Source organism: Chelonia mydas, chromosome 2 (assembly GCF_015237465.2).
Source record: "Chelonia mydas isolate rCheMyd1 chromosome 2, rCheMyd1.pri.v2, whole genome shotgun sequence".
NCBI lineage: Eukaryota > Metazoa > Chordata > Testudines > Cheloniidae > Chelonia > Chelonia mydas.
In genome coordinates this window covers 148,979,435-148,994,540 of record NC_057850.1, presented here as the reverse complement: position 1 = coordinate 148,994,540, position 15,106 = coordinate 148,979,435, and the positions used below count along the sequence as shown (strand labels likewise).

The following is a 15,106-nucleotide window of genomic DNA, read 5'->3' as shown; positions in this document are numbered from 1 at the left end:
AAATAACAGCTATATATCAAAAAGAAAAGGAGTACTTGTGGCACCTTAGAGACTAACCAATTTATTTGAGCATAAGCTTTCGTGAGCTACAGCTCACTTCATCGGATGCATTCAGTAATGAAGTGAGCTGTAGCTCACGAAAGCTTATGCTCAGATAAATTTGTTAGTCTCTAAAGTGCCACAAGTACTCCTCTTCTTTTTGCGAATACAGACTAACACGGCTGCTACTCTGAAAGCTATATATCAGTTGCCACACAATGAGGCTCTGATTTAGTGACACACTTAAGAACAGTCTTAGGTTTAAGCATATGAGTAATCCCATTTTATTTCATCAAAACATTTAAGCACATGCTTAAAAATCAACTGCTATGTGAATCATTTTACACGGATTCCAAAAGCAATTATATTGTGACTGGCAGCCTAGCAACATTTTGATCTGCCACTCCCTAAATCAATCTTAGAATTCTCAGTCAGATTTAATTTGCAGCCTGTGTGGTCTGTGAACAAGAAGTCAGACAATAAGAAGTAAATTTAAATACTGTAGATAGAAAGGGTTGTGTGATGCCATCATTTGTACAGCTACAAATATATGTAACTAGAGTAAATAAATGTATAAAGGCACTCTGATGGTTGTGAAATAAGATTAAATTAATTCTGTTAACTGCCTCTGTTTATTCCTCTTTAAAAAGGATATAATAATTAAACCACAATGTGCTATGAGGTATAATCAATGTTTGTAAAGCTCTTTAAAATCCTTGGATGAAAGGCATGTAGAAGTGTAAGGATTATTAGTATGTGGTTTAATCCATGTTTAAATTAGATGATTTTTTAAATCCGGTTTAACTTTGTGCTGTTGTGGATAGGATGTTATGGAACACCCCTTTGCTTTCTCAAAGTATATGAATTATTTGGGGTGCCCTATAATATATCACTTACTAGAATATAGCATTGCTAAGTGGAAGAATGTAAAGATGAGAGGTGTGTTCAACTTTGCTATTAATCAGTCTGTTTTTTTTGAAGCGAGGACTGACCTTTGTTTAAGGTGAATGTTTTACTCTTTTCAGAATGCTGTAAACAAAGCAGTAAATATCATATTATCGATGGCCAGAAATATCCCACTGTGGAAGTTTGCTCATTTACATCATAGACAGCAGCAGGTAGAGTACTTTTTAAAATTTAAACTGCTTAGAATGTTAAAAAAGAATGGTTAAAGAAACTAAATAGATAGGAAGAAAAGGAGGACTTGTGGCACCTTAGAGACTAACAAATTTATTTGAGCATAAGCTTTTGTGAGCTACAGCTCACTTCATCGGCTGCATCCCCACTATATTTTCCACTGAATGCATCCGATGAAGTGAGCTGTAGCTCACGAAAGCTTATGCTCAGATAAAATTTGTTAGTCTCTAAGGTGCCACAAGTACTCCTGTTCTTTTTGCGGATACAGACTAACACGGCTGCTGCTCTGAAACCTGACATTTTTGGTTTGCAAGTCTGTATGTAACAGGGACAGGGAAAGGAAAAGCAGGTTTCAGATAAGTTGATTCAGGAAACATGGACAATTTTCAAAGGCATGCTTCTTTCAAACCTAATGCTCAATGTGTGTCAGAAATGAGTCTGAACACTTGAGTTGAACAATGAGTCCAGTGGGTCACAGGGATGCTAACCCATGTATGCCTGTGACAAAGTAAAGGCTCAGTCAGCATAACAGGATGCTGTCCCCTAGGCCAATACAAAGATGCCCCTCCTAGGACTTCTTCTTTTATACATTAGTATAAACAAGTTACATATTACACTCCAGATGTTGTTAGTTGCCACCCTTATAGCTTGTACCTGCTAGTTTGAACAAAACATCCTTATCCATTATCCTGTCATTCCATCCTTATCTTTAGGAGGGGTCAGTGTATTCTTGTACCATCTCTTAGGAATGTGTTAACATAGTTACTTGAGAGATCTGTGTGGTTTTGCGCCATCCTGTCTGGTCAGGAATGTCCTTATCTGGTGTTAGCTTATACCTAGTGTGTTACTATTGTACCAGTACCAGCTCTACTTTGGTTCGCAGCCTTTGGTTCACACTGTTAGTTATGCCTAGGGCTCCAGCAAGGTTTGCAGACAGAAGACATTTCTCCACTGGACAGTGGAAATCATGTTCTTTCTAGCCTCGTTAATACATACAGTAAGGGATGTGTGTGTGTGTGTGTTTTTTTTTTTTTAAAATACTGGTGCTACTACTGGAATATCTAGGGGTTTGGAGCCTGCAGTGTCATGCCTCAGCTGTATCAGGTTGAAAGTCAAAGGAAAAACTCTATCAGATTGAGGGTTGTCCAAATAAATTCTCTATCATTGTGACCATCAAAGAGGGGAAGGAGCTGGCTTTAATTCCAAGAAAGGGAAAGAGAAAATGCTTCATTTCCAAGCTAATTCTCTGAAAAGTGGCTTTGTAAAAATGGTTCCTTTTTATTTGGCAGATCTGTTCCGTGTGTAGTTAGTGATATCTGCAGATTTCAATGACAAAAATAAAGGATTTACTGCTTTTTCCTTCTCTTAACCCTACATCATGAAAACAGCTAAGAGAGAGGGAGTAGGGTTCAATTTCTCCTTATGCATCATCAGAACAGAATTGTTTACTATGTTCCAGTTACCCCTCTGCAGCTTACAGAAGCTTGTATGTGCAAGAAGGAAAAAACTCAGCTTTGCTCTCAGAGCCCAGACAGGAACTGCAGGGCTGGCAGTTTAGGGGACTCCCGCCCCTACAATATTACTCGTAAATGCAGCACATTTGATATAGAAATCATTGAGAGACAAACATGGAACCCCACAAAAACAGTTTTTACAAAGTCACCTTTAAGAATAGAATTATAATTCAGTGACATGAGCCAAACTAAGAGCAAGTGGTTATTCATGAAGGGTGTTTTTCTTTTGTTTTTATCTGCACTAATAAGTTGCTCATTCTTGTTGTAGAATATTCAGTAAAACTACTGGACACAGGTTTACTGTTGTTTCATTTATGTCAGATGGAACAGACTGCTGCCACAGAGCTAGGTGATGAGAGCAAACTCACCAAGATGGTGGCATTGAGACCTTTGGACAAACAGATCAGTGAACATAAGGATGTGAACAAAACTATGATCCAGCTTACCACAGTAATTTTATCTCTTAAAACTGATGCAGCGGATATTTTGAAGAGCTTTGTTAAATTCTCCAGCATCTGGAATCAGGTTAAATAGATACATTAATATACCTCACTTTATTGCAAAATATGCTACTTTTTACTGGGTAGAGTGATCTACTTTTCGTTATATGAATAAATTGTGTTTCCTGTAAATGTGGATGATTTTGACTGTTTCATGCTTTTCCCCCCTCAAACATTTTGTAGGAGCAATAGGTTTATTTTTTGTAGGTGTTTCCTAGATCTTAAGATTTTACAGTATAAAGTTGATACCTCAGCCCTATACTTCCCCTCCTTTCTTACTGACCACATAAATGAGCACAATTCACTGATGAACTATGTCAGAAGAACAAGGTGGTGAGGTAATATCTTTTATTGGTCAGAAGAAGATAGAAAAAACAAAACATTGGTAGCACAAAATCCACTTTGGATCTTTCTGACAACAGCAGAAGGACTTGCTACAGGAATGTGCCTCAGCTGTATAGAAAGTGAAAAGAATCATCTTCTCCTCCACCATTGCCTCTGGGAAATCAGAGCCTGCAGAGATGTTCCAAAGAGTGAACTGGCTAATCCTCCCTGAATGCATAAATGAGACCTCAGACACAAGCACCAGCTGCTGCAAGGAGCTTTCATCCAACTTCACAGAAAGGATAAACTGCATACAGGAAAAACAAGCCAGGACTGAAGATTTTAAAACAGAACAGAGTCCAAGATGGTGGATGGGATTTTGCTCTGAGTTTGGCCCCATCAATGGCTTAGCAAGTAATAACTTGTGACATAGATCTGGGAAGCTCCTGATTAGTAAAACCAGTGCAGAGAAACATATATTGTCAGTGCCTCCTTTAGTGCTTCATGCTAAAGAGCCCTTCATGCTAAAGAATGAGAGAGTCTGATCCTTGCACATGATGAATGCTATCTCTCTAACTATTGGCTGATTCCAACCTCCCCTCCTAAGCAAAATCATAGAGTACATTGTGACAAACAAGCTCCAACAGTCTATGCCATCTGCTGACTTTCTGGATCGTTCACAATCAGTCAGACTTCAGACCAGGGATTGCCATTGAGACCACTCTGAAAGCCCCAATGGGGAGATACTTCATGGCCATGAATAGGGGCTGAACCTCAGTGATTACCTAATCTTTCCTCAGCATTTGACAGAGTTGGCCACCGTTGCTGCTCGTGCACTTACAAGACTTGCGAGATCAAATGATATAGCACTGTAATGGTTTCAATCATTAAACCATTAAACAAATGGTTTCTCCAGTAATATCCCAAGAATTGTGAATGGCAGCTGCTCTTCATCCACAAGAGCACTTATGTATAGAGTTCTGCAGGAATCAGTGCTGTCCTTCTTCCTCTTCAGTGTCTCTGTGAGGCCATTTGTGCAAATTGTGAGTTGCCATGGTCTCCGTAACCAACACTAGACCGGTGATACTCTGCTTTCTATCTCCTCAGCAGATGCAAAAAGTGTAATCACAAAGACCTCCCAATGCCAGCTACAGATAAGCACCTGCATGAAGATCAGATCGTTCAAAGTGAGCCTATACAAGACCAAAAATATATCTGGGTGTGAGGGTGGAGGTGAAACTGCAACTTCAACTTGTACAGAGCCCAACAGCCAGCCTCCATAGAAGCAGAACATCCTGCCAGTGCCATTATTAGTATCTCCTCCCACCAAGCTACACTGTATGCTAAATGATCTGGTGCTGAATATGCCCTAGTCTGATATTAGTAGCTGTAAAGTGCAGGTAAAAAACATACAATTTCTGGGAGAAGGGACTGTTGATTCATTCAGCTACTGTTAGGCAGCTATGGAGTGTATTTTCAACTTCATGAAGATGTGCTAGGTGTTGGTGAATATGATTTTTTTGCAATGCGTGGGGATGGGTAGACTAAAAATTCCTACCATAGTTTTGGTCGCTTGATATCAAACTCCATAGAAATATTTGGAGTGGTAACTGGAATCATGGTCTGTGTCAATTTCCTGCTGACAGATACAGAAAATGTGATTCAAAAGGGTAATGGGGAAAAGGAGAGAAGACAGAAAAACAAAGCAGTTGGAATGATTTAGAAAACTTAAATTAGATCTTAAACTCTTTGAGACAGAGACCATGTCTTCATTTATGTTTGAACAGCATCTAGTCCAATTGGGGGATAAGGAGGCTACTATAAATGTTAAACAATAATACACAATTCTCCATTTGTATAGGATCCAGAGGAAAAGTAAAGAGTTTCTAGAGACTAACCCAGTGATGTCTGAATTCCAAACACAGATTAATTACTTTTCTGTAAGTATTGCCTAAAATTCTTCTGCTGTTCAGAGAAAAGTTATAGTGCAGTAAAGTTGATAATTTGTTTTATTCTTAGCAATTAGAAATCCAAATTAGAGAACTGCAAAGTCATTGCATATTGGAATCAGTGGATTTTGCAACTGAGTCTTTGAAAATGGCCTTAATTCAGGAATGTCGTTTGAGGCAGAGATCATTTGGATTAGCTTTAAAAAAAAAAGCTGCAATGGACATGGATGCAATTTACACATTCCATTGGACAATCTCGGCAAGCGATTAAACAGGCCAGTCAATGATCTTGATGATGTGCGAGGAGCAATGGAAGCACTAAAGGAAATACGAGAGGCTGAGATTAAAATTGACATGACAATTGGACCTATAGAGGAATCTTATGCTCTGCTACATAAATATGATCTACTGTTTAAAGATGGAAATGCAGAAAGAGTTGATGGGTTGGCATATGCTTGGAAGAACCTAAACACACAGGTATTGTAGCTTTATCATTTCTAGAGTAGGCAAAGTACAGTCATTCTTGTCAGAATTTGTGCCACATGACTGGAGGAGAACCAGTTTATTTTAAACATTCACTTATTTCAAATCTTCCTGATTATTTTCACTTTTATGCCATATATTTACTTATGACAGGTATTGAAGATGCAGGACTTGCTGCTTGAAGTGCAACCATCCATGAAAACAGATTTACTGAATGGTGTTAAAAAGTTCCAGATTGATGCTGAGGAATTTTACACAGACTATAATGAAAAGTGAGTGAATCATGGTGCAGTACAACATTATGTTACACTGGTAATTGTTCCAGAACAGTACATCTAAGGTGTCTTCAGGAAACTAACAAGAGGCTGCAAGAAGCACATTACAGCTGAAAGAAATACATAATTTCAAAAAGTACAATTTTTTCCCAATATGTTTGACAGTTAAAGGTGTAGGTTGGGCAAATACTATTACTGCCATAGATTCATTTCAGTAATTTCAGTGTAAGATTCAAGTCTGAAATGTCAGATGAATTAGTTAGGATTGGAAAACATAAGAATCAACCAGAACCTCAGCCCAGATGTCAAGTCAAACTGTTCTAAGGTCCTGATCCAGCAAAGCATTTAAGCATGTGGTTAATTTTAAATGTGTGAATAGTCCCTTTGAAGTCAATGGAGATTCAGGCCTGCTGAATCCCATTACCCAGTGCTCTGAGCCATCCAAGTTTACAGTTAGGGTCAAAAATCATATACCTTCATTGTATTTACTTGATTGTTTAATTTTGTCTCTGGCACAAACTGTTGTAATCTTCTCCACTGAGTGTTGATTGCTATCTATTGTAGTGATTTTGCCCTTCATAGAAACATAGAATATCAGGGTTGGAAGGGACCTCAGGAGATCATCTAGTCCAACCCCCTGCTCAAAGCAGGACCAGTCCCCAACTAAATCATCCCAGCCAGGGATTTGTCAAGTCTGACCTTAAAAATATCTAAGGAAGGAGATTCCACCACCTCCCTTGTTTCATGAAGAGTGAAAGTGAAAATCTCATTAATTAAAATATATGTTTAAAAACAAAAATTAATGTAAAGCAATAGAAACAAACAAAATGATTGTGAACTTTTTGTTCCTGTTAACTTCAGATGCTGGCAGTTGGGCGAGTTGTGTCACCAAAAATGTAGGAAAGGCCCTTAGGAAAGACCAACATCTAATGTCAGAACAATTATATTTTTGGTCTCTCTTCTCAGATCTTTTGTGATAAACGTCAATTATCAGAAAAAAATCCCTTATGTTTAAAAAATATTTCATAGTGTGCGCTAGGAGAGTTTTCCATTTCTTTAAACAGTACCTCTATGATGCTCTTTGGAAAACCTGCACAATTGGTATTACTGTATATGTGAATTTGACTATGTTGATTTTTGCAGAGGCCCTGGTGTGGAAGACATTCCTCCCTGGGAAGCAAGTGATAGATTACAAGTCTTCCAAGCCAAGTTTGATGAACTGTGGAGAAAGTATATCACTTTTTCTGGTGGGGAAGAATTATTTGGTCTTTCTGTCACAGGTAATGACGCCACAGTTGGAGTTCAAAACGTCACAAAATAAATGTCAGGCAAATAATATTAGCCAAGTGTTCGTGTGGTTGCTGTCTGGCTGGCAGCTTTGTCCATTAAGGTTTGGGTCTTAGTTGTACAAAGGGCTAATCAGATATTGTCACAGGGATATCATCTCAACATTTGCTTTTGTAATCTGGAGGTCTAAACAAATAGCTGGAGAAATTAAAAGATTAACTCTATTATAGGCATCTCTAACAAATCTGTGGCCACTTAGGACCTCAATATGACAACAAAATAGACCTCAGGTACTTCTGCTTCAAAAGCACGAACTAAAATCAAAGGAAAATTATAGCGGTTGCAGCAGTTTGTATCCAATACCAAACTGGTCCCCTGTTGCCCAGGGGCTGGAGGTGACATATGTAAAGGTATTTAGGCACTTAAAGATGCAAATAGGTACTTACTGGGGTTTTCAGAAGTGCCTAGGTGCTTTTGAAATCCCACTAAGCGCCTATCTGCATCTTTAGGTGCTCAAATACCTTTACAAATCTGGCCCTGGGTTACTGCAAAGATGACTTCCTCCGGTGCACAAAGAGGCACTGTGACACACCTGAAGATCTGGGTCAACATCCTCAAAGGAATATTTTATTTGCAGTTACAGATGATTTAGACAACGCTGTGCAGAAATGAGTTTAACCATAGATTCTACCTGACATAAAGAAGACAGCTTTTTTGAGAAATGGAGCTCCGAAGGAGATGCAACATGACAAATTCTTGTTAATATAAGGGTATGTCTGCACTGCAATTAAACAAACACAGCTGGTCTGTGTCAGCTGACTCGGGCTTGCAGGACTTAAGTTACTGGCTGTTTAATTGCTGTGTAGATGATTGGGCTTGTCTGCGCGGTCCCAGAGCATGGGCTCTGGCCTGAGCCCATACATCTTCACAGCAACTAAACAGCCTCTTAGCTCAAGTCCCATGAATCTGAATCAGCTGACAGAGGCCAGACCTGGGTGTTGAATTGCAGTGTAGACATACCCATAGTGACCGCATCCAGGAGACAGTGTGCACGCTATTGAAGATTGGAAAGGCATCTTGCATATAGAACCTGAGCTTTTGTCTCTGTTACGCTTTGGTGACACTTTTAGAGTAGATTGTCTTATCAGTCCAGTATTAATGAATTGAAATAAAAATTTGTTGAATTGAGTGTGGTACTAAGGTGTTTGTGGTCCCTGTGTGAGTGGGCATGGTTAATAAGAGTACATGGTTAATATGAGTATGTGTGAATGTAGGCCTAGGTGCTTGCAGAGGTGATGAGGGCAAGGTCGTTAAAAACAACAGGGGGTAGGGTTAGAAATAAGGGACAGTGAACTCTGACAGGAAGGGATGGGGCTATAGAAAATTATGTCAGGGATAGGTTCTCTGGGAGATGGGGTCCAGCAAGGCTCTGGACCAAAGAGGGGACGTTGACACCTTATCCATAATGCTGTAAATCCTGATAGTGATACTGGTAAATACTTTCAGTGTCAGCTTCATTGTAGTAAAATATGTTCCTTGTCTAGAGTAAAGTGCCTTCCCCAACAAATGCTTTGGTTTAAATTAAAGTTATGACCAAAATGCAATAAACACCTTATTTTGTAAATATTCAATTTAGTGCTTTCCCTATGAGACATCAGAAATATATATACATACCTATCCTCTTTTTGGTGCTTCATGGTGTGAAAGCTTTTCCATTACAAGGACATCTGTATTTTACTATCCCACAATTCCATAGGAGGAGGGGGTCATTTTAATAATAATGTGCAATACAAAGTCTAGCTATTAACAATAAGTAATAAATTAATTTGTTGCTCTGTTTAAAATGTAGATCCTTTACTAGGGCATTAAGTAAGCAGGTCGAGGTATCTCTAGGAAGTTGGCATTTTGTCATAAGATGGATCTTTTCAATAATTTCCTCCCAAAACTGTTTCATTTCTGGACACAACCACCTTTCCCTGCAACCTTCCAACAGAGCGCCTCCCTAGTAGCAAAAATGTGATGGATCTCAACTGAAATCCAATGCCATCTAGACAGTAATTTATAAACATTTTCATTATGAGCTACACTAATTAAAAATGTTTATGCCCTTTCCCATACAGAGACCCACTCATCCAGACCCATTTCTTTGTCCTAATCCCTCACCCATCTTTTCATCTAGGTTATTATCAACATTGTTTTCAATCAAAATTGTTCAGTTTCAGAGTAGCAGCCATGTTATCCGCAAAAAGAAGAGGAGTACTTGTGGCACCTTAGAGACTAACAAATTTGTGAATGAAAAGTGTGTAGATCTTAGGATTTAAACCATTTGTTCCAGCTTGCTCCTGGGTCAACTCCTCAAATGTTATTAAAAGTCTATATAGAGCAACCTCATCGGTGTTCAGAAATTTGGTCACCCTTTTTTTTTTCTAGCAAACTCAGAGGAGACGGGCTTTCCATGGAGCAAGCCAGAATCTTTAGTCAGGTTCTTTGATTATTAACCTGTTCCTGAGTAAGTAATGTACAATGAATAAGGCTAAGTTTTTGTCACTTTTATGTTTAATAAAAGTCATGGACAGGTCACGAGCAATAAACAAAAATTCACAGAAGCCCGTGATCTGTCTCTGACTTTCACTAAAAATATCCCTGACAAAAGGGAGAGGCAGGTTCAGCTCTCACTGCTGCTGGGGCTCCTGGGTCCTCACTGCTGTGGGAGCTGCAGGATCTGCATGTGGCTGATACCCAGCGCAGCTGGGCAGCTGCGGGGGCGGGGCTGGCTGGGAGCTCCAGCCCCAGGGCAGAAAATGTCATGGAGGTCAGTGGAAGTCATGGATTCTGTGACCTCCGTCACAATCGTAGCATTAACAATGAAGTATGCTAACATTTTATTGTAACTTTAACAAAAAAAAAAAAAAGGAAGAAATGTGCCTGCAAATGGGAAGTTTGACATTTCTAAATTTTAGCAATATATTTAGCTAGGGATCCCCAAAGCACTGTGATAAAATGAGTGATTTTTTTAAAAAATGGGGTCATTTCTAAATGCTTCTAACTTTTAACATATTTTATAGGATCATTTTAAATGTTAATATTAAATCTGTACCTCTTTTGTAACCGGTGCAAATTTGGGAAGAAAATATTTTAGTTTTCATATGAAATCGGTAGACTAAGTCTCCACTTTAGCTGCCTTCTTTAACACAAATTTAAGTACAAAGTCATGAGTTGTAGCTCCATAATATGGCTAGGTTTATGATATAAAGAAGTGGTCATACACTGGCTGGAAACTGAGTAATTACTGTGGGCCAGACATTTTTGCTCAATGGGACTGTTTTTGGGACTATTTGAGGAGTATTCACTACTCAGTGTGAATAATGGTGTCAAAACCTGATCCTTTATGTTTATTAAAACTTCATTTTAAAAAGGCACAGATTATATTTTTTCTGAAATAGTTTGAATTTAGTAGATAATCACAATTTGCTTCTTTTAAAATTTGGAACAGAATATCCGGAACTACAAAAAATAAGACGGGAGCTTACACTGCTTCAGAAACTTTATGGTCTTTACAATTCAGTTAATGCTAATATCAGTGGATACTATGAAATATTTTGGAGTGACTTGGACATTGAAAAAATTAACAGTGAGCTTCTGGATTTTCAAAACAGGTAAATGATTTAGTATACGTTAAAATGCATCAAAATTCTTCTCTCCCATCTTTCATTCATGAGAGCTGATCCTTTAGGGAATTTTTTCAGCATGCTTATATATTTCTAACCTTGGCTTTATCTAATATCCAAGAGGCAGAAATTTCAGGCAGAAGGAGGCAGAAAAAACAACACAGCTGCTGCATGAATATAAATACATTGAACACAATAAGGTGATAAGTAACAATCAGCATGGATTTGTCAAGAGCAAATAGTGTCAAACCAACCTGATAGCTTTCTTTGACAGGGTAAAAAGCCTTGTGGATGGGGACAAGTGGTAGATGTGATATATCTTGATTTTGATATGGTCTCACATGACCTTTTCATAAACAAACTAGGGAAATGTAACCTAGATGGAGCTACTATAAGGTGGGTGCATAATTGGTTGGAAAACTGTTATCTGTGCTTCATAGTTAAGTTGGAAGGGCATATTGAGTGAGGGTCCTGCAGGGATCAATTCTGGGTTTGGTTCTGTTCAGTATCTTCACCAATGATTTCAATCATGGCACAGAGAGTACACTTATAACGTTTGCGGATGATACCCAACTGGGAAGGGTTGCAAGTGCTTTGGAGGATAGGATTAAAATTCAAATGATCTGGACAAACTGGAGAAATGGTCTGCAGTAAATAGGATGAAATTCACTAAGGACAAATGGTGATTGTTCCTTCCTAAGTGGAGTACAATCAGCTGCACACATACAAAATGGGAAATGACTGCCTAAATGGAGTACTGCGGAAAGGGATATGGGCGCCACATTGATGTGGACAAATTGGACAATGTCCAGAGAAGAGAAACAAAAATGATTAAAGGTCTAGAAAACATGATCTTTGAGGGAAGATTGAAAAAATTGGGTTTGTTTAAGACTGAGAGGGGACATGATAAGTTTTCAAGTACATAAAAGGTTATTGGAAGGAGGAGAGAGGTAAATTGTTCTCCTTAACTTCTGAGGATAGGACAAGAAGCAGTGTGCTTAAATTGCAGCAAGGGAGGTTTAGATTGGCGTGACAGGGTCCAGACTCACCACTGCCAGCGCCTCCCGCTAGTTACTCCAGGAATTAGCTTTGTCCAATCATGGAGCACCCTCTGTGTGTGGTGCCTTGCCCATCATCTGCTCTGCTGCCTTGGGACCTGCGTTGCTCCCCGCCCGGCGGCGTCCTCTTCAGGACACTGCCCTCCAGCAGTGCCTACTACTCCAGTCTCACTCCCTTCTGGGTGGGGGATGTTAACAGCAGACTTTGGGACTTGCACCTGCCTCAGTGGCCAACCACAACCCAAAATCTAGCCCTTTAGCTCAGGGGCAAGTTGCAGTCTTTATGGGCCACCGTCTTCTGTGGCCAGGTGCAGTATAAGGGGGGTATGGGGGGACCCGGGCCCGCCAGATACTCTTGAGTCCCGACCCAGGGACCCTCTAGCGGCAGCCTCTTTCTGCTCTCCTTCGTTCCCTTTTTGTCTGCCTATTCTTTCCTGGGCCACTTCCCCTTTGGCCTCGTGCACCTTCTTGGCCCTTGGTAGCAGGGTCTGCAGCCTGGCAGGTAATGGGGCTGGAGCTCTCTCCTGCTCCCCAGAGCCTGCCCAGCACTGCTCTGTCCAAGGTGCTGGCTCCTTGCTTCAGGAGCCTGTCCTTCTCCCTCGCTAGTCAGGGAGAGACTCCCTTCTTCTCTGCTAGGCAGCCTTTACATAGGGCCTCGCCCAGCCCTGATTGGCTGCCTCTTCCTTTCCCTGATTGGCCCTCCACAGGCCTTTATTGATTGGCTGCCGGTCTGCGCAGCCTCAAAAGGCCTGTTCCAGCCCTTTTCTCAGGCGGTGGGGCGACTGCCCCATCACAGTTGGACATTAGGAAAAACTTCTTTATTGTCAGAGTGGTTGAGCACTGGAATAAATTGCCCAGGGAGGTTGTGGAATCTCTATCATTCAAGATTTTTAAGAGTAGGTTAGACAAACACCTATCAGGGATGGTGTAGATAATACTTAGTTCTACCATGAGTAGAGGGGACTGGACTAGATGACCTCTTGAGGTCCCTTCCAGTTCTGAGAGTCTATGATTTTGTAATTGGGTCTTTTATTCGCAACCAAAATCTTTGAGCTTTTTAGGCAGAATTCTGTCAAGTGACTATCAATTTCTATACCCTCAGTTTTCCATTTTCTTCTATAGGAACCAAAGCCTTCCCCCTCTGTTGAGATTGAGTAGTCAGGCTTGGTTCATAGGGATTCTTTGTGAGGGCTCAGAGGAGAAATATTTCCCACAGTCCATGGAACACAGTAGAGCCATGAAGTGAAATCCTGACCCCACCGAAGTCAATGGGGATTTTGCCATTGACATCAGTAGGTCCAAGATTTCATCGAGGGAGTGGCCACAACTGAATCTATAAGACTGCAATAACCCCGCACTCCTCCTCTGCAATATCTGGATCAATGGTTGGTGACTACAGCTACTGGCAGATCCACTAGATTTTCTCCTGCTTCTCCTCTGACCCATACCTGTTCTAACTCAAAATCCTGGTGTACAGTGGTATGGGCAGAGTTGCCAAAGAACTGAGATCTATGACAGTAGATGTGCGGACCCTATGTACAGGCTTCAGATATTCTGTTCCCCCATCGTCACAGCAGGGATTATGGCCCTGTAATGGGGTCGGACTCACCACAGCGGCGCCTCCTGCTGGTTGGTTAGGGAATTAGCTCTTTCAGCAGCATGCCTTCACTAGTGGTGTCTTGCCCTCTGTTACTTTCTTGGTTTCCACTGTCCTCACAGTCGGACTCATGTCACTCCCAGACCACGGCGTCCACTTCTGGACACTGCCCTCCGGTGGCTCACTGCAGTCCTCAGTCTAGGCCCTTCCTCCAAGGGCAAACTGCAGTCTGGCTTAGCCACTCTCATCACTGGCAAGTGGGAGTTAAAGGGGGACCCAGGCCCGCCCGCTACTCCCGGCCCTGACCCAGGGACCCTCTAGCAGCAGCCACTTACTGCCCTCCTACAACTCTCCTCCACTGCCTGCTTCCCCATAGCCCCAGCACCTTTTCTGCCCATTTGTGGCCCCAGTCTGGCAGTGGTCAACATAGAACTCTCCCAGCCTCTGCTGACCCTGCCCACCACTGCTCTGTCTTAGATACTTCTCTAAGAGCCAGTTCTTCTTCCTTTGCTGTCCAGGGAAAGACTGTGCTCCTCTCTGCCCTGCAACCTTCTTATAGGGCCCAGCCTGGCCCCGATAGGCTGCTTTCAAGCCTTCTTCTGATTGGCTGGGTTCTGCGCAGCCGCTCCAAGGGCTGCTTTTGACCCTTTACCAGCCAGTGGGGGGCAGCTGCCCCGTCACAGGTCCATAGTATGTTTTGCTGTTTATGGGATTATAAAATGTATAGCATAACCAAATTATGCACAGGGCATCTGAAAAGCTAATGAAAGTGTTGCTCAAAACAGAAGGAGTTTTGTCTCGATCACCTAGTGGAAAAAAATATCATAGTCTTGTCTCTTTCTGGTCCCCTTCGGTCTTCGTCCACTCCTCTGTACCAGTCTTTTCTTGACCCCTTTACATAATAGGCCTGATCCTTCTCCCACTGAGGTTGATCAAAGCAGAATCATGCCCGAGATCACTACTGTACATGTACTGTACATGTAAGAGCCTGTTCTTCTGCAGCTCCTGTCCTCTGCTTGTATCTCACTGCTTTATCAACAGTCTGGGACAGATTCTGATCTCAGTTACATTAGGGTAACTCCAGAATAACTTAACTGAAGTCACTGGTGTTATTCAGGATTTAAGTAGATACAATTCAGATCAGAATCTGACCATCTGTCTCATCTTAAATCTCCGAAAACATAACCTGAGGAAAGCATGTCTTTTGGTCAGGCTTCCAGTGAATATGACGTCTGGGGCATTTAGCCAGTTTGGCCAGGGCTGTGTCTGTACTCG

At 41.1% G+C, this 15,106-nt stretch overlaps 1 protein-coding gene across 1 annotated transcript in view; it reads left to right on the top strand.

Moving 5' to 3' along the window:
- The window catches only part of LOC102935007 (dynein axonemal heavy chain 5), a 275,261-nt gene that overhangs the window by 77,822 nt on the left and 182,333 nt on the right, over positions 1 to 15,106 (top strand). Inside the window, 9 exon segments of the mRNA XM_043540319.1 lie at positions 1,065 to 1,157; positions 3,012 to 3,215; positions 5,376 to 5,389; positions 5,391 to 5,454; positions 5,534 to 5,707; positions 5,710 to 5,940; positions 6,100 to 6,218; positions 7,365 to 7,501; positions 11,002 to 11,164. Of these exon segments, the coding sequence (XP_043396254.1) occupies positions 1,065 to 1,157; positions 3,012 to 3,215; positions 5,376 to 5,389; positions 5,391 to 5,454; positions 5,534 to 5,707; positions 5,710 to 5,940; positions 6,100 to 6,218; positions 7,365 to 7,501; positions 11,002 to 11,164 (1,199 nt within the window).